This window comes from Vombatus ursinus, unplaced genomic scaffold (genome assembly GCF_900497805.2).
Source record: "Vombatus ursinus unplaced genomic scaffold, bare-nosed wombat genome assembly UNPS02011613.1, whole genome shotgun sequence".
NCBI classification, from domain to species: Eukaryota; Metazoa; Chordata; class Mammalia; order Diprotodontia; family Vombatidae; genus Vombatus; species Vombatus ursinus.
This window is the reverse complement of record NW_020951391.1, coordinates 3,429,863-3,453,676: the sequence shown is the minus strand read 5'-3', so window position 1 is coordinate 3,453,676 and position 23,814 is coordinate 3,429,863. Positions and strand designations below refer to the sequence as shown.

Below are 23,814 nucleotides of genomic sequence, written 5' to 3'. Positions count from 1 at the left end.
CTCTGACAGAGCAAAACCACACTCTACAAAACAGCGAAAGAATCTATAACTTAAAAAATATATATTTATGGTAGCACTTTTACCTATAGCAAAGAACTGGAAAGAAAGTGAGTACCTATCCATTTTGGAATAACTGAACAAACTATGATATAGAAATGTCATGGAATATTATTGCGCTTGTAAGAAATAAACAGAAACTTGGGGAGATTTGTATGAACTGAGACAAGGTGTTATAAGCTAGGTGGCTAAGTGGCCTCAGTTTCTTTATCTCTAAAATGGGAATAATAATAGCTCCTTCCTCCCAGGGTTCTTATGAAGATCAAATGAGATAATAATTATAAAGAGTTTATCAAAATGCCAGGCACATAGTAAGTGCTAGCTGTTGTTATTATTATTATTACTATTATTATTATTAAGTGCTAGACCTGGAATCAGGAAGACCTGAGTTCAAATCCAGCCTCAGACACTTACTAGTGGTGTGACCCTGGGCCAGTCACCTTAATTTCTGTCTGCCTCAGTTTCCTCATTTGTAAAATGGGGATAATAATAGCACCTACATCACAGAATTGTGGTGAGGTTTAAATGAATTAATATTTGTAAAGTGCTGTGTAAATGCCAGTTATTATTATTACTATTATTAAGTAAGCAAAACCAGGAGAACAACTGAATCATTGACTATACTGCTATAAAGAACAACATATTTGAAAGACTTAGGAACTCTGACAAATGCAGTAACCAGTCACAAATTCAGAAGCCTAATTATGGAGCATGCTTCCCATCTCTTGGCAGAAAGGTGATGGGAGAGAGGTACAGAATGGGACACTGATTTTCAGGCATAACCAATTCCACTTTTTTTTGTTTGACTGCACTTATTTGTTACAATAGAGTGCTGTTAATGGGGAAGGAGAATATTGTATTGGGGAAGGAGATAGTGATAGTGATGCAAAAAAAAAGAAAAACAAAAGCGTATCAATGAAATGTACTAACAACATGCAGAATAGCACAGAAGAAACTTCATAAGGTGACATGGACAAGAAAGGCAGTTGATAATGGGTATCATATTGCTTACCTTCTTGGTGGATGGGGAAGGGACTGGAGAAAGGGAGAGAATTTGGAACTCAAATATTTTTTAAAATGCTAAATAATTACTGGTTTTTTTTTAAAGAAAGAAAAAGAAAGGCAGTTGTTGTATACTTTAACATGAGTTCTCTAAGGACTCCCCAGAGTCCATTAGGATTCTATGACAAACATTTTCCATGACAGTGGTAAACACCTTTAGCACCTGCATGGCTCCATGTTTTGGGGCTCACTTCATGTTGATATTCAGAAGACTGCTGAACAGAGTCATTCCACTGTTTACATCTCCCTAAGAGTCTTTCATGATCTTAACAGATGGCTAAGAGACTCTTTTTTGCAGGACAGTCTTTGCCCTATATAATCAATAGTCTTTGCCCTTCTATAATCAATAAACACCAAAAGCAACAGGATCTTCAATAAACATCTCACATTCTCCATGCCTTTCTATCAGTTCTATGATTTTGGAGATTTGGCCTACTATATAGAAAATTGACTAGTGAAGGTTGTCTGTTGCTTTCTCACATTATCATCAATGTATCCATTGTAATTATTTTATAGAAATGGGAAAGTATTCATATAGGTCAATAATGTCCAGTCTTCTCAATGACCTCAGACCTCCATATTTTTTGTTTTTCTTTTATGTGGTATCTTCCCTGCTTTGAGATGTCCTGAACAATGATCCCTTGATGCCTGCAAATTTACTTCTGAGCATACTTGGTTCAAGTGTTACTGGGCTGCTCTTCCCAACTCAGTTTTCTTAAGTGTAAATTCCCCGGAAAATCATGGAACATCATATCAAGGTGACAAATGACCCAAAGGACAATGAAGAAATTGATGGCATGACGCAGAAGTTTCTGAAGACTACCAATGGAGATGAGTGCATGAACGAACTCTAAGTGTAGGTGGGACATGTTCTCCTTGACAGCTACATCTGCACGAAGTGGGAGGCAGTGAGAGATGGTGGAAAGAGCATGGGCTCTGGAGAGAGAGGACCTGGGTTCAAATCCTATCTCTGATGCTTACTACATGTGTGACCTTATCATGTGACAAGAATGTCACTTAACCTCCCCTCAACCTCAATTTCTTCATCTATAAAATAAAAGCGTTGGACTATATGGCCCCTAAAGTTATGACCCAAAATGCAACAGGTGATGTCAGATACCACCCCTACTCTGATTCTGGTTGGGCAAAAGATTTTGCAGCACAGCTAGTAGGAGAATGAATCCGAACTCTCAGAAGTGACAAGATTTTGGAAGATTTGGGACACTGTTCTGGAAAAGAGAGAGGAAGAAAGTGGATAGGGAGACTGAAAGCTGTCACATAGCTGTTTCTAATTCCTGCCACCACTAACAGGAGACTTTCCCTTTTCCATATCCACAAACAACAGCTCCAGACATACTCCCAAATGGACAGTTGTTCTGAGAAGCCACACTTGCAAGATTTTAAGACGTCATTGACCTGGCATTGAGAAGCAAGACCTTGCAGAATCTAAGGTTGCTGGATTCACTCTGAGCAAGCTGCAGACATCTCTTTTCCCTTTCCTTGGGTTGCTACAACACGTTGCTAGAGCAGCCAGAGGTGGGCACAAAGAGTTGGTTCACAAACCTGTCTTCCAGTTTTCTTGTTCTCCTTACTAGCTTAGAGGGCAAGGCCAATAAGCCAGCATGGGAAAAAGAGCTGGGAGGTCTCATAACACACATTCCCCACAAGTTCAGAAGGTTGTTGTGCCTTGGGAAATGAGTGGTGAGAATGCTTGCTGCTTGACTCATTCCTTGTTTTGCATCTTGCACTCTACTTTAAGTAGATGTCCTTTTACTTAACTATCATGTCACATGATTCAATCTGGCTGGTTAGAAAAGAGAATCAGATGAAAAAGTAGAGGCTTATGAGCAGTTAAATAAATGGAGAATTGATTACTGGCATGAGTAGAAGGCATGGCCAGGAAAAGGGCCACCTCTTTGTCAGAAACTGAAACAAAGAAAGAGAGTATGGGGAATGATGTCGATACATAAAATAGGGGTGAATAAGAAGATCAGGTGAGATGGCCTCTATTTTTTCAAAAGAGTTAAGATGCAAAGTCTTCTGCTAAGAGGGGGCAGTGTCTAAGGACTTGAAGACAACATTTCCAGCAGCTAGTTGTGGGGAGTATTAGAAAACATAGAACCCTAGATTTAGAGCCAGACAGAACCTTAGAGGTCATCCAGTACAACCTCCTAATTTTAAAGATGAAAAAAATGAGGCTTAGACTAGCTTAATGACTTATCCAAGGTCATGCAGATAGTAAGCCAAGTTTCAAACGGAAGTCCCTCTGTTTGAATCTAGTGTGGGATTGCATGTAGCATTGAGGGACCATTTGAGATTAGGTAGCATCAATTTGTGGAGGATCCAGTTGGCATGGTTTGTAACTTCCCCCAGCAGGAGAGGAAGATGGTAATGTAAGCCATGGTTGTGGTTCAGTAAGTCATGAGCAATGAGACTGATGGAGGCAAAGGATTTCAGAGTAGAGGACAGTGTATAGCTGAACTGGTTAATTCTAAGGTCACTGCTGAAAAGGGAAGAAAGTAATGGGCTGGGAGAACCAAGAGGGATGAAATAAATAGATATCATAATGAGAACAAAGACTAGGTTCTGGAGCAAGGTAGAGGGATGGATGAAGGATATGAAGTTGTGATCAAAGATAAGAATTTCACATTTCTGTATAATAAAACAGAATAGTGACGGATGAAGGTTAAAGGGTTAGCATTACTGTGTGTCTTGAAGATAGTACAAAGGCACACGGCATTGGAACTGAGGAAGCTAACAAATTGGGAAGCTGGGATGTTGAGGCAGACATCTGTTGAAGTCTGGAGTGTATGAGATCAGGGGTTGAGGCAAAAAAGAATACAAGCCAGGTATTGCAATTCTGCTCTCCACTACAAAAAGACATTAAGAGAATACACATTGGCAAAGAAAAGGAAAACTTTGGGGGTGGGGAAGATACGGAGCTCCGTTTGAGTGCCTTCAGGACATCCACTTTGAAATGGGCAATAGTCAATGGGTGGAGTAGGTCCAAAGCATTAGAACGAGCCTACCTACCTAGAACTAGAAAAACAGATCTGGGAGTCATCTGCATGGAGGCAATAAGGAATGCACAGAGAGGAATAATATGAGGCAGGGATGGTGCCAGACTCTGGAAGAACTTGGCTTGAATATTAGACATTCCAAGCCCTGACGGCTTCAGCTTCAGATCCTACCATTCCTCTGCTTATATTTAAAGTTCAAAAACCTACTCAGGGCTTCATTAGAAAGAAACACATTTTATAATTTACATTAAAATCATCAATTCCAGCAATTAATTTTTCACAATGGTCCTTACTTCCATGGGGTGGATGAAGGTCTGTGCAGTCGCGCCAGCCAAAGAACCAGAAACAAATCTCTCAATATTGCCAACTTTGGTACTGTCATGAGTAAACAACTTCTTATACTGTGTGCATAAATAAAAGGGTTCACATATATGTTAATGCTAAAATAAGAGAAAGATCAGTTCCAAAAAGAATGACACTTATTTAATATGAGCTATTATTATGATTGAATAACACATGTACAGTGCTTTACTCACATAAATTTGTAAAGTTTATAAATGTTAGCTATTATTATTGTTGTTATATTATTATATTACATAATATTATTTTATAATTATATATATTCTCTATTGTATAAACCTATATTGTATCTATATAAATATCATTATATATTATATCATTTATTATGAGCCCATACCCAGCAAAATATGTATAGTTTAAATGTATGTGCATTTAATTCACTAGAATATTAAGTAAATTATCTCTCTTGGGCCTCATTTTTTTCTCTGTCACATCACTATTGCTGTGTATGTACAGTCAGATATAAGATACTACATTTGAAATAAAAGCACAGAAACTCAAAAGAGGTAGGGACTGTACCTTATGTGCACCTTTTGATAGCAAAGTGGATTCAGAGGTAATACTAACAATGCAATGTATGGCAATGGCTTGTTTATGCAAGGATATTTAATTTGAATGGTTTTTTCTTGGAGACGAGGCCGTGATAATCTAATACAACCTGCTAGGTTACTGTATGAAGCTTTGATTTCTAAACTAAAGAATTTTAGCCAAAATTTGTAATTCCAGACATTCCAGAATTATTCAAAGACCTATTTTATTTTTTTTATAAATAGGATGATCAAAAGAGCTATAATAAATGTTAAGAAAAATAAAGCAATGAACTAACTTGTTATATTAAAAACGACATTCATCTTTCTACTAAAATGGTCTTAAGGCTTTTTAAAACTCAAAAATTGTTTCTTCTTAATGAATATTGGCAGTATCTTACCTGTTCGTATGTTAAGACCTTAATAGCCGTCTCTGGTGCAAGTTTTAAAACATTCACACCATTTCCCCTCCAAAAGGATAAGATGCCTCCCTCTTTCAACATATGCTTAAATCCATCAACAATATGAAGATGCTTTGAGTGTACATCCTGGGTCTATGACAAAGAAAAGAAATGGCCTCAGTGTTGTTATTCTTTACAAAGCACTTGCACATTGCACCTTCTATTTTCAATGTGTTTTAGCAGCCCATGGTCCATTTCAACAAATAACAATAATAATAATGAACATTATATTGCACTTACTATGTGCCAGACCTGAGCAAAACAGTTTACAATTAACTAGTTTGATTTTGTCTGATTATAGAATCATTTTGAGCTTACATGAAATTTATGACTACTCTTAAAACAGCACAGTTATTGAAAAGTACAATAGGGGGCAGGTAGGTGGCACAGTAGATAGAGAACTGACCCTGGAGTCAGGAGGGTCTGAGCTCAAATTCAGCCTCAGACACTTGATACTTACTAGTTGTATGACTCTGGGCAAGTCACTTAACCCTGATTGCCTTCAAAAAAAATTTTTAAGTCCTCTTTAAAGGAACAGCTAACTTTGACAGACATCAGTACAGCTGTAAATCATGCAAATGACTGTTTTATTAGTAGAGAGTATTTCTTGTTTCCATTGCATGCATATCTTTCCTTGTGTTGTGTGAAAGCTTACCCGCAGTTCTATTAGTAAAGTAGTTATGGTCCAGTGATACACTTTGTAGTCAGAAACACTGTTAATAAATGTGTTTCTTCTTGTTGAACTGTGTTTACCATGTGAAAAACCACTGAACTGGGGGGGAGGGAGGAAGATAGGACTGATCAGAGAGGTAGAGATAATTACTGCCTTCAAGGAATTAAAAATCTAGCAGAGGAAAAGATGAAATACATAAAGAACCCAAATGTGAAATGGTCAATAAATGCATCAGAGTGAAGCAACGGATAGAGCACAGATCTGGCCTCAGATACTAGCTTTGTGACCCCGGGCAAGTCATTTAACCCCGATGGCTTCACAAACAACAACAACAGCAATAATAATAATGCATCAGAACGGGACAAACAAGATGTTATGAGAGAGCAATAACATAGAAGGCATAATACTCTAAGATGCCATAGAGAATTGAACAGCAGACAGAAGAGAGAAAACCATTTCTTTCATCTATTCGGCATGTAGCTATTGAATCCTTCTCTTTCTCTTTTCTCCATCCCTGTCTTTCCATTCCCATCTTTTCAATCCTACTTCGGTCCTCTTCTCTTTACCTATCCCAATTCCTTCTTTTCTTCTTCTCACTGAATTTTAGTACATGCAAAGTGGATTTTTTGTTATTCTTAGTTTTCTTTCCAGTATCCATAGCCATAACAATCTCTACTTCCCAGGTGTTAGATATTAATTCTCACGATCATGGTTCAAAACAGTTTCTACCACGCTTGCGCGGTAGATATAGGAATAAAGTGATGTAAAATTGTGAGGCTATTGCTGACAATATGCTTTCTTTGTCTGTTGCCCTATAAAGCAAATGGGTACTGGTCAGTTACTGAGGACCCCCATAGAGGTGAATGTGCAGGCTGAATGCTGTGCGTGCCTTGATCGGCCCCCAATCAAGACTTGGGAGGGGGAATCTGTGTGTTTGCCTCAGCTGGCTCCCATTGAGGCTTGAGGGGATTTAGGGGAGAGCACAAGTTGTGCTGGCCTCGACTGACCCCATCGAGACGAGGGGTAGTTTACCCCCCTTCACTCCGGCCCCTGCGAGACGGGTTGTTAGGGAATGCTGTAGGAATTGGAGTTCCCATTATCAGCAAACTCCCTTTGAGAATACTAGACTAGAATAAAGTAAGCTTATTTAACACCTTATTATGACTCCATTCCTGTCTTCCTATCTGAACAGATCAAGGTGAACCTGCTAGTGAGAGAGGTGCCGGAAGCCCTCCTGTGTCTCATTCCTAAGAAATGGCGTAGTTGGTGTGTTTATTTGCTCAACACACTTCCCCATCCTTCTCTCCTTTTTCTCTCCCCATTCTGGGTCCTCTCATTTCCCTTCATCTTTTTCCCCCACTGTGTGTCCCCATATTCCCATCTCTCCTTGATTCATGATGTCTCATCTCTGACAGACCCCAATGCTGCTCACTCTACTTTGCATTAAGTGTTTACCTTCCTTCTGAGGACATTCTTGCCACCCGCCAAGGACTTCTACCCCTACCTGTGGTTACTCCCACCTTTTAGTTTCTTTTCCTCTGAGATGGAAAGTAATCTGTGTATATCATCTATTTACATGTTGTCTTCTCCATTTGAATGTAAGGTCTCTGAAGGCAGTGACTGTGTTTACCTGTCTTTTGTGTGCCCAGCACATAGTGAAGTTTCTGGCTCATAAGGAGCACTTAATAAATGCTTATCAACTTACTGGTTGACCCCTACACTTGAGGTTGAGTCATTGGAATCAAACAAGTAAGACCTGCTGGGGTCTTAGACAGTCTACCCTTAGATAGTCACATGTGTTTGGTATATCTATCAAAATACTCTATTCATACCTTCGAAGGAATATAACTTTAATAGCAGCTGGTTGAATTCATTTAAAAAAAAAAAAGGTAGTTTGTTCCTAGAAGAATCACTAATTGAAGTATCTCTGTATATCTAAATAAGTTATATTGTAGTATTGAGACATAGGATTTAAAAATTGTTTTATCTCCTAAAGAAATCCCTCTATTTCCTAAAGAAAAACTGCTGTTCCTATATATGTATTTCTTAATCCAGCATTAACAGAACTCCTTCACAAGTAGCTTTATAATATAATTGGGGAAGAGTGTTGAGAAAGTAATAACCCCCACCCCAAATAATTTCAATATACTTTTTCCCCTGAAACAGTGGGATGGTGGGTATGCCCACTGATGAAAGGGTGTGAACAACTCTTGATTGGTTTTCAGTGACTGAGACAGCCCCAATATGAATAGCTCACTGAAAGTTAAAAGGATGAATTTTGGTTGGAGGAATTAACCTCTTTGCTAATCTATCAAAAAAAAGCAATATACTACACTTAGTCCTTTTTGCCTTATCTGCCCTTTTGTCTTTCCCCTGGAATCAGTCTTTCATAGTGGAATGGAATGGAGTACAATGAGAGAGGGGATTTCTCTCTTTCCTCTCCATTAGAACTGGTAAATGGCACTTGGGGAAAGAATCATACATATGCTTATCCAAATGACCCAGGAGTTAAATTCTATAGAATGGACATTCCTAGCCCAAGATATGCCCATGGTCAGGGCAACAATAAAGTTCCTGCAGAAGCACATGGCAGAAACATAGATTTACATTTAAAACATGTAAATAACTATACACATAGATGATATACCCAAAGTGGATGGAAAGTAATCTCAGAGGAAAAGGCATTAAAAAGTGAGGTGACCACAAGTAGGGATAGAAGTCTTTGGCAGGTGGCAGAAATGTCTTCAGAAAGAACTTCCCCCCAAGAGGGAAGTTCATGGACAATATTCTTGAACCCCAACCTCATGTGTAGAGGAGGGGGATTTTAATTTCCTAGGTGGTATAACTCCAGAATCTAACCTTCTTGTCAGAGAAGTGAGATTGCTCATTCAGCACCATCCTTAGAGATTACCTCAAATAAAATCTTTGAAGGAAAGAATTATAAGGAGAATAAATAGCTTAGAAGAGAAAATGGTAAGCCTACTACAGTTAATGGACTCTCTGAAAATTAGACTAGGCCAAGCAGAAGTCAATGATTCCATGAGACAGGAAATACTAGAACAAAATCAAAAGACAGAAAAAAATAGAAGAAAATGTAAGGAATCTGCTACCAAAAAAATATCTGATTTAGAAGATAGACTGAGGAATGACCATTTAAGAATCATCAGACTCTCTGAAAACCATGATTTTAAAAAAGCCTGGACGCTATATTCCAAAAAATCATTAGGGAAAACTGTGCTGATCAATTACAACCACCACCTGAAAGGAACCCCAAAAGAAAAGTCCCAGGAATATTTTGGCCAAAATCCATAGCTTCCACATAAAAGATAAAATAACACAAGTAGCAGTTCAAGGCCCAAGGAAACAGAATCAAGTTCACACACAATTTGGCAGCTACTACTATAAAGGAGCAGAGATCTTGAAAGATGATATTCCAAAAGACATCAACTTACAGCCAAAAATAACTTACCCTACAAAGTTGAGTATAATCTTACAGGGGCAAAAATGGATTCTTAATAGAATAAAGAACTTTTATGCATTTCTAATGAAAAGACTAGATCTGAGTTGGAACTTTGGAAAGTAAGAATAAAAACCAAGAGAAACCTAGAAATATAAATTGGTTTAAACAATCATAGGGGGCTGTATAATGATGTTAATATTATAATTGAGGAGAAGACACAAGTGTCCCTTCGGAACTTAAGTCTTTAAAGAGTTTTGAGGAAGTTAAATAAGAAAAACAGAGGACCTAAGGGTAGATTGGTTCTGTTCTTGGACTTTTAAGAGGGGAAAGAGAAATAAAATACTAGTATAGAAAGGAGGAAGAAGGGGATGGATTTTGCTATTTCTCATAATTGGGGTGCATGAAAAGAAGAGCATACAAACATGGAAAAAGGAGTAGGGGCAGGAAGCATGCAATAAATCTTTCTCTTAATGGCTGAACACACTCATAAACACAAAAAATATTTGGTGTACAAATACATCAAACTCAACAGAGAAATAGCTAGGAATAGGGATGTGGGTAGTTAAGAGGGAGGATAATACCAGAGAGGGACTGGTCATAGGCAAAACAAACTTCCTGATTCTGAAGAGGGAGAATGAAAAAGAAAAAGGAAAAGAAATGGAACTTAAAGGCTACATATCCCCTGAAGAATAGCTGAACAAATTATTATTTAGGAACTTAAAGAAATATTATTGTGCTGTAATAAATGATTAGAGATGATTTCAAGGAAACCTTAGAAGGCCTATGCAAAGTGATGCAGAATGATGTAAGAAGACCTGAAAGAACACTTTATACAGCAACACCATTGTAAAGATAAACAACATTTAAAGACTTAAGAAATTTAAAACTCAAAAGTTTACAGAAGTGATTGTTGATAAATCAAAATAAATTAATAAAAAATAAGAAAAAAGAAAAAGAAGAAATATTACATCTGGTTGTAAGAAAAGAAATTACATATATTCTGAGCCAAGAGAATTGTGTAAGAGGGAAATTTACATTAAGGAATGAAAAAAAATGTTCCCTATGCAGTGAACAATTTAGGAGTTCCCAGCAAAATGTAATTGGGGAATAGTCAACAAAATAAATAAAACTATATTTAAAAAAAAAGAAAGAAAGATTTAAGAACTCTGATCAACATAATGACCGACAGAGATCCAATAATAAAGTATTTTATCCACTTCCTGACAGAAAGATGATGGACTGAAGATGAAGAAAAAGGCATACTTTTTAAAAAATAACATCCACTGGGTGGATTTTTTTTCCTTAACTATACTCATTTGTTACACTGGAATATTTTGGAAACTTTTTTTAATGCACAAAACAGAATAGAAGGAAATTCAGAAAAAAACACACATTGCAGTCCAACTTTAAAAGTAATACATTGGATTTATTATATACTTTTCAAAACAAGTGGTATGTAATTGAGATCCACAGCTTCATAAAAATCTCCTTTTTATAGTCTACTTTGTGCATGGAAATTTTTTTGGTGTTTGTTAAGTTCAGAATAAAAAAATCTTAAAAAAAAACTCAAGGTTATGAATACTGATGTTATAAATAGGATGACTAGGAGAATATTCTCCAGAATTTTCAGAACAAAATTGACAACCAACCCAAAGGTAATTGAGAGATTCATGATGGACCTAAGCATGTTATCATAGATAGAGAGTTAAAAGGTTCCTCAGAGGCCTATTTTACAATACAACCTCTTTCATTTTCCTCATTGACTGACTTCTGTGAAAGAAGTGGTATAAATGACAGCAAGAAAATATTTGATGAGAAAATAAGGTGGACTAGTCATAAATTCATGAGGCAGCTAGGTGGCACCACAGTGCTTAGGGTGCTGGTCCTGGAGTCAGGAAGACATCTCCCTGAGTTCAAATCCAGTCTCACACACTCACTAACTGTGTGACCCTGAGCAAGCCACTTAACTCTGCCTCAGTTACTCATCTGAAGAAAATGACAAGCCACTCCAGTATCTTTGCCAAGAAAACCCCAAATGGGGTCATGAAGAGTCAGACACAACTGAAAAACGACTGAACACTCATAAATTCTGACTGAGACTCTGGGAACACACCAATCCCCTACAGAATACAAAATAAGAAGTTTGGTAAATCACTTATGAAAGATCTGTGGAAAAACAAGCACAAGAATCAAAGAGACTGATGAGGCACGGAGAGGCTGTGATCTGCATGGATGGAGGAAAAGGTCCCTGCACTTAGAATGTAACAGATTTCACTACATGAAACAACATGAAATTATTCTTCAAGGAAGCCCAGTATTTCAACCTCCAAGCACTAGGAGTCTTGTACTTATGGATCCTATGATAATTTTTAATAAAATGCTTAATTTACATAAACCAAGTGTCATACATTAAGAGCCATTAAGTCTAAATTAATATTAAATTGTATTTAAATCAATATTAAATTGTATTTCCCTACTAAAATCAAACTCACATATCAAAAGCACTACTGAGATCTGAAATACTTCTTTTAAACAGCGCCACGCCCTTGTCGTATTACTTGGAAACACAGACAGATGAAATATGCAACCATTTACCTGCATAATGATTTTCAGCCGATCTAGGGGTGCTGTGCAAGTTCTGGCAACTGCACCCGATATCCCACCTGCCAGCAGATGTTTCCACCACTTGCCAGATTCTCTTTCTTCTTTTGAGAAGTCGTCAGGAATGGTTATACCATCCCCTATGTCGATCCCCTAAATGAAAAGGAAGTTACAATATTATTTAAATTAGAAATGGATCATCTCAAGAAGGCAGCATAAAGTAGTGAGGGAAGAGCATGAAAGTCAGAGGGCCTGAGTTCAGATCCTGTTTCAATCCCATTCTTATAGGGTTCCAGTGGGAGGGACAGGCTGAGTCTCATCCATACCGCCTTAGGGTTGCCTTATCAGGATAACATTTTATCTGGTTTTTCTGCACAGAGCAAGAGCCATTTATTAGGGCCTGGCTGTCATCTCTTAATTTAGGACATGGAGTCTGGATGTAGCCTTAATTTAGGAAGCAGTTTTGGCAAGTGGCTTCTGCGTTCTCCTCTATACTTTTAATTTCTATAGCCCATTTATTGTTATCTTACACTGGCTACTTACATACTTACTACACTACTGGACAGGTGGTCATGGGGACCATAGCAAAAAATAATTTCCATACAGTTGCCTATTATGGTGTAAGGAATTGTAGTAGGTGTTGGGAATATAAAGTTAAATGAGATATGATCCCTGTCCTCAAGGAGCTTCCAATCTAGTTGGGAAAATAAATTTGCACAACTAAGTATACTGTCAAATAGAAGAGGATAAGCACATGAATATAAATCAATGCAATGTCAGTTCACATAGAATTGGGATTAATTTCAATTACAAATCACCCTCCCTTAAAAAAACACCATTTTCTTCCTATGTAGATCAACTTTCCCCTACCTTACATAGGATGGGTAATATGGATCAAAAACCTTGACAGGAACACCTTGATGGTTTCTCTTGATGCCACACATATTACCAGGATGTGATTTTGGGTTAATATATGATACATTTTGTAAATTATGCTTCTTCAATCTTTGGAATGGTTTATACATGACTCCCAGGTTCCCTTTGCAATCTTATCCCCTGCTATTGCCCCTTTATGTTGTTGTTCAGTCTTTTCAGTCATGTCCACTCTTTGTGACCCCATTTGGGGTTTTCTTGGCAAAGATACTGGAGTGGTTCGCCATTTCCTTCTCCAGCTCATTTTATAGATGAGGAAACTGAAGCAAACAGGGTTAAGTGACTTGTCCAGGGTCACATAGCTAATAAGTGTATGAGGCTGGATTTGAACTCATGTTGGTACTCTATCCACTGTGCCACCTAGCTGCCCCTATTGCCCCTTTATACTTGGGGCAGGGAGGTGGCCATCAGGGGGGCCAGAAGGAGATACAATTTTAACACAGAGCTCTCTGAAGGAATATCAGTCCTGTCCACATTCTTAACCTGGGATCCCTGACTTCTTTTTTTAATAGTTTGATAATTATATTTCAATTTAATTGGCTTTCTTTGAAATCTTCTTTATTTTACTTTATGCATCTAAAAACATTCTGAAAAAGTGTCCATAGGTTTCACCAGACTGCCAAATGGGTTCTGTGACACCCAAAAAAATTAAAACTCCCTGGCTAGGCAGCAGGACGGAGAATTAGAAACTATATGCCCTGGCCCCTGGTCTCATCAGTCTGACTGCCACAGTCCAAAACTTGCTAAGTAAGGGGTTGCTCTACCAAGCTTCCTGGGGTTTCCCTATGTGAGAGCTACCTTTGGCTTAGGGCATAAAATAAGCATGAGGTATAACACAAACTACACTTACAGTAGAACGTTTCCAAAACCGGGCAATTTCCTCCATGTTCTCTGCTGGGTTAAATAAAAAGTAATCTCTCCATTCATTCCAGTCCACTGACATAGTCCCATCAGTATCAATGCTGAAATAATAATAATGACATGCTTAAAACCTGTGCTCTAATTCATACATAAAATTATCAGCAGTAATTAGCATTAGCAATCCATCTGGATGAAAAACAGTTCCATATTACACATTTGTGGCAACTACCACAACTCATTACCCTGGAACCATTTTCATTTTCTAGCATTTTCTCAACTCCTTCTCCTCTTGAAACACCTTGCTCCATTCATGGCTCAGTTCAAGAGATGTCTCCTACAAGAGGCTTCTCCCAATTTTTCTAGTTGTTAGTACTCCCCACTCTGAAATTACTTTGTCTTGTATTTGTATGTATTAAGCATTTACTTATCTGTGAGCAAGTGAAAACTGAAGGCAAAGACTTTGTTCTTTGGTTTGGGGGTTCCTAGGACCTAGCATGGTACCTGGCATGCATTAAACCCTTAATAAATTCTTATTGAATGGAACAGAACTCTTTCTTTGACTTGTCTACCTGTGGTTGTTATTTCCCCAACTTTAGAAGGATTTCATATATATGCCTTCCCTTCCTGAGCTACAGGTATGGAAAGAGGACTTTCATTATGTACCCAATTCAGGAGTCAAATGACATGGAATCATTTGGAAACAAACTAACAGCCACTTGAGGGAATTACAGACAATTCTCTGATACCAGGATTTAATGACAGAAATACAGCCAAATATGGTGCTTTCTCCATCAGGATTTTTGAGTCTTAATGGAGTTGGAGGAAAAGAAAGCTCTACTATTTCAGTGAAGTTGCTGCTCTAGAAGGTCCTTCTGTGCTGCTGACATTAATTGTGCAGAAATAATTAGTGATTAATTAGAAATATAACAATGCAACAGTGTTGTTGATGTAATCACATCCTCTACCATTCAGAACCAGCACCACCACCAAGAAGTTCTAGCAGTTCTTGCCAAAAACTCAAAAAAGTACTCAAATGCTTTAATGGGTCAGTAATCTCAACAGTTCAGGAGATCCTTTTATGAAGAATGCAACCCACCCATACCTGTCCATCCTGTGTGACTCTCATCTATGTCCTCCTAAAAGTTCACCATTGAGAGGTCCACCTAGTTTTCTAGAGGTCCATCCTCACTTTCTCCCAACATCTGGAGGGTAGCAGGGAGGCACTCTGCTGTCTACCTGTTGTCCCTCACTTTTTCCATGTGACCAGTTCATCTTCTCTTCATTAATGGTAAATACTTTTGACAAGTATACATCTCCCTGTTTTATGATTCCACTAATATCTATTATCAGAGATTCAATCATTGAACAGGATTGTTTCTGTCGTAACATCTTTCAACAAATAATGAATGATCTTGATATGGTAGAATAGGGTTTTTTGTTCATTTTTTTTATTTTTGGTAATCAACAAACAATAAACACAATGATGTCTTTTCTACATCTTTCTATCAGTTGTGTGGGATCCATTGTTGTCTAGTGTTTGTGCAAGTCTGCTTGTTCCCTAATGCCCTCATTAAGGATATCTTCAATTGATGGATAGATGAACCTCATAAACACAAATGAGAGAGCGGTCATATAGGTCAGTGGTTATTGATGTCTTCCTGAAACTTTTTTTTTTGGAATCAGCAAAGTCTGAGATTTTTTTTCTACACCTCTGGTAACTTCCCCTCCTTTAGACACTCATAAATCAGTCCCTCAATGCCTTCTCAATTGTATCACCTGCTCTTTCTCCCTCCCCCCATCTCCTCTCTATATACTTGACCTAATCTGGCTGCTTTATCCATTTTTGTTCTCCTTAGTGTTAATTATACTTCCTCTGAAAGAAAATGAGGGACTGTGATGTTAGGGTCCAAGTGTAGTGACTCCACTATCCTTGATGGAGAGAACATTTTTATAATATTTTTGCAGATATTTTCCTTTTTATTCTCTTTGTAGCCCTCTTTCCATTTTTGTCCTTGAATGTCCTTGGGTGACTTTGCTTAGTTGGATATTTTTGCTAAACCTTCTTGAGACTGGTTTTACTCTCCTATTGCTTCTCTCTACTCTATGATACTGCTCATAATTATTGATCATTCTTCTTTTTAAGATTTTACAAAGGTGTTTATATTCTAACCCATCTCTCTATGTTTGGCAAGTAAGTTAAATGCTTTCTGCCTAAGGCATTTTCTGGGTTCTTTTGAACTCCTTATTGTAGCAATACTGGTTTAACTTCTGAATGAAAAAATTATAGTCAGTATTCATATCATTTCTGTTACCCATTTCCCATTAATAGCTTGTTTAAATAATTCAGGGTTAAATCTTAATTGTATTCCATATCTTTTTCTCATTATTCCCAACATGGTAGAACCTGCCAGTGCTTGCATTCCATTGGCATTACCTTTAAGAACCCAGAATCACCTCCACACCTCCATGAGGCACCATGAGGACTCTTGTAAAGCCAACAATGGCTTTTTAAATATTCTTTTGCATATCACCAAAGATAAGGCCTTGAACTTCCAGTATATCCATGGCTCTCTTAGTCCAAGATAAACCTCAACCAACTATAGCTCTTATTTGAAAAATAATTTTTTCACTTTACAACTATTTTTAGTAGTGTATTTTTGTCTAAAAGAAGAAAGGTAGTACTAAATCATTCCTTCCCATCCTGTTTGATTCTTATCCATATCCTCCTTAGAAGGCCTTCCTCTAGGTCTTCTGGTATCACATGGGTACTACTGCAACATCCGGGCTGCCCACCTATTATTCCTCTCTCACTAGCCCACTTCCTTTTCCAATCATAAATTTTCTAGATGACATATCTTAGGCCATCTCTTTTGCACAAGTTCTGCTGTACTTGTACTTTGCACAAGGTAATGTTCTGCTGTCTACTTCCAATTGCAATATATTTGTTGCTCTTTTACCCTTTGGATCACCAGCAATTTTGATTCTTTAGAAAATGTAGCATTGTTCCCTGACCTGTAGATTTGGGAGAAAAAATGCTTTAAAAAGTTGAATTTGGGGAAAACTTGGGGGGAGGGAGTTTGTTTCAGGGAGAAGATTTGGATTGTTGAGAGTTCTGTGCAGTTTCCAAAGAGCAATTGATCCCATTCTCTTCCAATTTAGTTCTGGGCCCAGCTCATTGTCCAACCAAAGTGTCTACCCAAGATATATCAATTGATAGACCAACTAAATTGAATGCTCAGACATGTCATGATCTAGACTCCCGGCATTCTTCATCCACCTGTTCTTTCCTATGTTGATTGCTAGGCTGAACTTTCTTGAGTGCCTATGGGCTCATTTGAGAATTTCTGTAGTATTCCAAGCCCCTTTAGAAGCCTCTAGGGGAACCTCATCTTCTACAGAGAGCTCCTCTTCCAATTTAACCTTGAGCTAGCTGTCCTCCAAGACAATGGCAAATCCTTCTGAACACCATATGTCTTCTTCTTTTATGCTCTGTACTTTTCAGTTAATTGTGTGACTGAAAATGTGACCTTTTTTTTAACCCATCCCTACACACATAGACACACACATAGAAAACTGCCTAGAGCATTAGAAAGTTATACGGCTTATTCCTGTTTACCTAGTTATCATTTGTCAGAGTAAAGACTTGAACACAGTGACTACAAAGCCAGCACCCTATCCACTATGCCTAACCAGTCACACATGTGACTGTAAAGATGTTCTCTGTCATATATATTATTTGTGAAAGCCTGCCTATTCCCTTATCGTCTTTTTGGTGAGGATACCTTCAATACATACGCAAAATATCTTCATAAAGGTTTTACAGAGAGGAAAAGTAGGCAGATGAGTTAGTAATAACTAATATCCTCTTTTTTATTTTTTTTTTGGTAAGACAATTGGGGTTAAGTGACTTGCCCAGGGTCACACACAGATAATAAGTATTATGTGTCTGAAGCCGGATTTGAACTCAGGTCTTCCTGATTCTAGGGCCAGTGCTCCATCCACTATGCCACCTAGCAGCCCCTAATTAATATCCTCTTGATCACCTTTTGTTAGTGAATTCTTCCCCGTCTTTCAGGACCCTCCCCTATTTCATATATCTTGATTGTCATTCGGTCAACAACCTCAAAATGTGTTGTCTACAGCACAAAGATCCTCTGTGTATACTTGGTCTAGACTAGTTACTCTTCCTATCTATGTCATCTTGCTCCATTTCTACTCTTCTCAGAAAGCCTATCAGAGACAGGAATGTTAGCCATACGTATAACAGAGCTACACACACAGTGAAAAAAATAGAAGGTGAAGGCAGGATGTAGTTATGCTTAATAGAAGGAATTAACAGGTGATGAGATCACCAATCCACTAAATAAGTAAGCCCTTACACTGTGCACAGTATCTTTTTTAAAGTCCATGTATATGTATATTTATGTACATGTATTTATATACATATATATTATACACACATGTAGAGTCAATCCAATAAACAACATACATGAGTCAAATAAGTGTTTATAAGATTAAGGAAAAAGAAAAAAGGACCATATTTCTATAGATTACAGCTTCTATTATGGAACACTGAAATGTAAGTTTTAAAAAAATTATCAAAAATAAAAATAAGGGCTAACCTTTGAAGAATTTTGTCTACCTGTTGTTCAGAAATGTCTATACCTAGTATCTTGAGAGACTGGATAATTTCTGAAGTTTCAATTACTCCTTTAAAAGAATGAAAAGAAAAATACGCCATTTAAAAACCTTTGAAAAGACACGGATGTCAATATTTTAGGGGCATGGTTATAACAATCTATAAAATTCCAACAATTATGATAGTACCTGGCCTTTATAGGCAAAGGTTAAATAAAGAATCAAGAATGAAAACCCTATTTGAACTTGTAGGGAAACATCAAAGAAAACAATCAGCTTTTTATATATATATTTTATTGATATCTTTTGTTTTCACATCACCTTCATTTCCCAATGTATCCCTTCCCCCTCCCTAAGAGCGCCATTTCATATGACAAAGGGAAAAAAAGCAGTTCAACAGAACTAACCAACACATTAACAAAGTCTGATATTAATAATGTGCTGTGTTTCACATATCCATGCTCTATATATGTGGGTACATGTATATGTGTATTATCATGTTTGTGTACATATATGTATATGTTTACATACATGTATATATCCATATATATCTATAGAGAGAGATATAGATACAGATCTATCCAGATGTCCTTCTATAAAGAAGGATGGGAGGTGTATTTTCATAGCTTCTCTTCAGGACCAAGTATGGTCATTACAATTACAGAGGAGTCAGTACAGATTCTTTGTTGTTCTTCTTTCCCATTTACAGTGGTGAAGACATTGTTTGTATATGGATCTCCTACTTCTGCTTACTTTACTTTGTATCAGGGTACATCTAAGTGTTGCCCTGTCACTCTTTATTCTTCATACTCACAGGATCAAAGCTTTAGAGCTGGAAGGGACTTTCTTAGAGACCATCAAGTCCAACTCCCTTTTTTACACGTGAGGAAAGATACTGAGAGCGATAGTCACTTGCTTAGAGCTAGTTCAGGCAGAATAAGAACTCAGGACTTCCTGACTCAAAGTCCCACACTTCAACTGGGCCACCTGGCTATGTACATCACTTCTAATAACACAATAACATTCCATTACATTCAGGCACTACAATTTGTATAGCCACTCTCCAACTAAAGGACATCTACTTTTGCTTCTTTTTAATACTGAAAAATGCCACTATAAATCTCTTTGAGGCATTTGTTTCTAATACTGACCTCCTTGGAGTATATTATATGCCTAGCAATGGGTCTTCTGGGTCAATTTGTTAGCATAAATCAAGATTGCTCTTTAGAATAGTTAGACTAATTCACAGTTCTACCAACAATCCATTAGTGTACTTATCTTTCCACAACCTCTCCAGCATTGACCATTCTCATCTTTTTCACCTTTTACAATTTGCTGGCTGTGAAGTGAAATCTAAGGGTTAACTTTGATTTACCCTTCTTTATTAGTAGTTATTTGGAACAATTTTTCATATGGCTGCTAATAGTTGCAATTCTTTTGACAGCTACTTTTCCTCATCCTATGATCACTTATCCACCAAAGAATGGCTCTTAATCTTAAGTATTTTGGTTAGATCCCTGTATATCTTGGGTATCAGATGTTTATCAATTTTAATATAATATAATTTAAATTATCAAAAAAATGTATTCATCTCTCTCCTTAATTTGGTTAAAAATTCTCCCGTAGCCATAAGTGTGAAAGATATCTAATATTTATCCATATAATTTTTAATGTAATCACCTAATATCTTCAAGAGTCATGGAGAGAGCAAATAAGACAGAGCTGGGGAACAGTTTAGACATATTTTTAAGATCTTAAGAAAAATAGAAAAGAGAAGGAAAAAGGAATACACTAGGGAGAAAAAAGAAGGAGGAAGATGGTACTACTTACTATCTCACATAATCAGAGTTTCTAAAACTATACAACTATCAAAGAAAGAGTTGGTGGTAAGGTACAAATTAATGAACTATACCTAAAACCTCACTTTTACCTAAACCAGACAAAGGAGAGTTAAACAGATATACACAGAGTTTGGTCTAGAAAGACACTAAACTCAATAGGGAATAAGGTGAGAACAGACAGAGGGGCAGTGAAGATTAAAAGAGAAGGTAAATTCAATAAGGAATTAATCATGAATAAAACAAACTCCAACTTCAGAGGGTGGATAATGTGAAGAGGGAATAAAAGGGAATGAAATGTAAGAACTTGTGACTGGGGACTAGACAAAAAGAGAAGAGGTACAGGGAATGGAAGCAGACTACATAAAATATAAATTGTTAGAGTTAAGCATACTCCTCTCTCACTATCCTCTTCTTTGTAGATAGGAAGGTTTGGTGGGCAAAGAAAGGAATCCAATAATATATTATTTACAAGAAAACACTTGAAACATAAAGATTCCCACAAAGTTAAAAATAATGAGCTGGAGTAAAATCCATTATGCTTAACACAAACTCAAAAAATCCGGGATAATAAACATAGTCTCAGACAAGGCAACTTTAAAAATAGAATTGATTGAAAGAGATAAAGAAGTAAATTACTTATTCTTAAAGAGACAATACATAATTAGTATTAATATTTTATATATACTATACTTGAGTCATACATATATATAAAATATATACACATATAGATTATAAATAAAGGAAAAGTTAATCAATTTACAAGGAGAAATATAGAGTGAAACTACAATACTAGGGGATCTCAATGTACCCATCTTAGACCTAAATAAATCTAACCAAAAGATAAGCAAGAAAAGTTATATGATAAGTCTCTGGTGATTACTGAATAGAAATAGAAAAGTGTATTTCTCAGTTGAGCATGGCCATATTGTGCCATAGAAAGAATGCTGGTTTGGAAGACAGAGGAACTGGGCTTTAATCCTGGCTCTGTTACTTATTACCTATGGGACTTTGGGCAAGTCATTTCACCCTTTTGAGCCTCACCCATACAAATATTAGCCATGTAATAAAGGATAAAACTTCACAACTATGGAATATCTAACATACCCTTTACAATACAATAAAAATAATATTCAATACAGAGACTCTGAAGAAAGTATTAAGAAATTAATTGGAAACTAAGTTCCTTAATCCTAAAATAAATAATGGGTCAAAGAACAAATCATAGAAACAACTATCAGTCCCATTCTCTCTACTCACACAGTCATGTTTCACCTGATAGTTGTCATTCTCTGTTTTTGTTCTCCCTGAATTAGGTATCAAAACCATATTTGTGTCATATAAGGAATTTGGTAAGACTCCTTCTTTACCTATTTTTTCAAATAATTCATATAATAGTGGAATTAATTGTTCATTAAATATTTGGTAAAATTCACTTGTAAATCCATCTGGTCCTGGGGATTTTTTTTCTTCTTAGGTAGCTCATTTATTGCTTGTTTAATTTCTTTTTCTAATGTAAGGTTGTTTAAGCATTCTATTTCATCTTCTGTTAGTCTGAGCTGTTTATATTTTTGTAAATACTAATCCATTTTACTTAGATCATCAGTTTTATTGCCATATAGTTGGGCAAAATAGCTCCTAGTAATTGCTTTAATTTCATCTTCATTTGTGGTACATTTACCTTTTTCATTTTTGATATTGGCAATTTGGTTTTCTTCTTTCCTTTTTTGATCAAATTAATGAATGGATTGTCTATATTATTGTTTTGTTTTCCATAAAACAAGCTATTATTTGTATTTATTAGTTCAATAGCTTTTTTATTTTCAATTTTATTGGTCTCTCCTTTGATTTTTAGGATAACTATTTTGGTATTTAATTGGGGATTTTTAATTTATTCTTTTTCTAGTTGTATGCATAATTTATGGATCTGTAATTTATCTCTTTTATTGATATAAACCTTTACAGATATAAATTTTTCCCTAATGCTTTCATTACACCCCACAAATTTTGGTATGCTGTCTCATTGTTGTTTGAATTCCTTGTTTCCAAATCAGCTCAAGCACCATCTTTTACATGAAGCCTTTCTGAATTCCCCCATGGCTAATGCTTTTAGCCTTCTCTCCTCCATCCCCTGACCCTACAAAAAAAATTACTTTACATTTATTTTTCATGCATTTTACATATACATCTATAAGCTTGTCTCCTTTCCCTGATGGAATGAGTACAGGGACTGGCTCACTTTTGTCTTTGTATCTCTAGTACCCAGCACCATGCTTGGCATAGAGAAGGTACTTAAATGGTTCTTGATTGATGAATGGATAAATGATTAATTCCAATCTCTGGGGGAAGAAGAATTTTAAATTTTAAATAAAGTACTAGCAAGGTAGCTATAATATCATAAAGATCATATATTATGACCAGGTGGGATTTATACCAGAAATTCAAGGCTTATTCAAAATTAGGAAAATTGTAAGCATAATTGACCATATCAATAATAAAAACAAAAAAACTATTATTCTTTGCAGATAATATGATGGCATATTTAGAGAACTCAAGAATATACTAAAAATAGTCAAAATAATAAACAATTTTAGCCAAGTTGTAGGATATAAAATAAACCTACATAAATCATCAGCATTTCTTTACACTACCAACAAAACTCAGCATGAAGAGATTGAAAGAGAAATTCCATTTAAAATAAATACAGACAATAAAAATACTTGGGGGCCTTCCTACCAGGACACACACAGGAACTATATGAACACAATTACAAAACATTTTTTTTACAAAAGAAAACATAGCTCTAAACAATTGGAGAAACATTCATTGTTCATGACCTAGAAAACAGATAAACAAGATATAATCAAAGAATAAATGGATTACCTGAAAATCATGACCAAAAAAAAAGTTTGCATATTATATTTCAAGAAATCGTAAATGAAAACTGGCCAGATCTCTTAGGACCTGGGAGCAAAATGAAAGCAGAAAGAAATCACCAATCATCCAAAGTGGCAAGCAATCACAATCAAGATCACACAAGACTTGGTTATTAGTCGCTCAGATTTCTTCCTCCAAAAATTGTTAAATTGGCATTTTTTAAAGGAAGAAAATCCAACAAACATGAAAAAAGTGCTTCAAATAACAACCAATTAGAGAAAGCAAATTAAAGTAACTCAGAGATTCTACCTTACATACATCAGATTGACAAAGATGACAAAAAAAATTAGAATTGTTAGAGATAAACAGGCACACTAATACACTGAGAATAGAGCTATAAAATGGTACAGCCACTATAGAAAGCAACTTAGAACTATATACAAAAA

General features: G+C 36.4%; 1 protein-coding gene across 1 annotated transcript in view; it reads right to left on the bottom strand.

Moving 5' to 3' along the window:
* LOC114039109 (calcium-binding mitochondrial carrier protein SCaMC-1-like) overlaps nt 1-23,814 on the bottom strand; it is a 46,364-nt gene that overhangs the window by 9,169 nt on the left and 13,381 nt on the right. The window contains exons 3-7 of the mRNA XM_027856750.1: nt 18,638-18,725; nt 14,005-14,116; nt 12,216-12,374; nt 5,428-5,580; nt 4,433-4,540 (exon numbers count right to left, since the gene is read on the bottom strand). Coding sequence (XP_027712551.1) covers nt 4,433-4,540; nt 5,428-5,580; nt 12,216-12,374; nt 14,005-14,116; nt 18,638-18,725 — 620 coding nt within the window. The remainder of the gene's footprint in view (nt 1-4,432; nt 4,541-5,427; nt 5,581-12,215; nt 12,375-14,004; nt 14,117-18,637; nt 18,726-23,814) is intronic.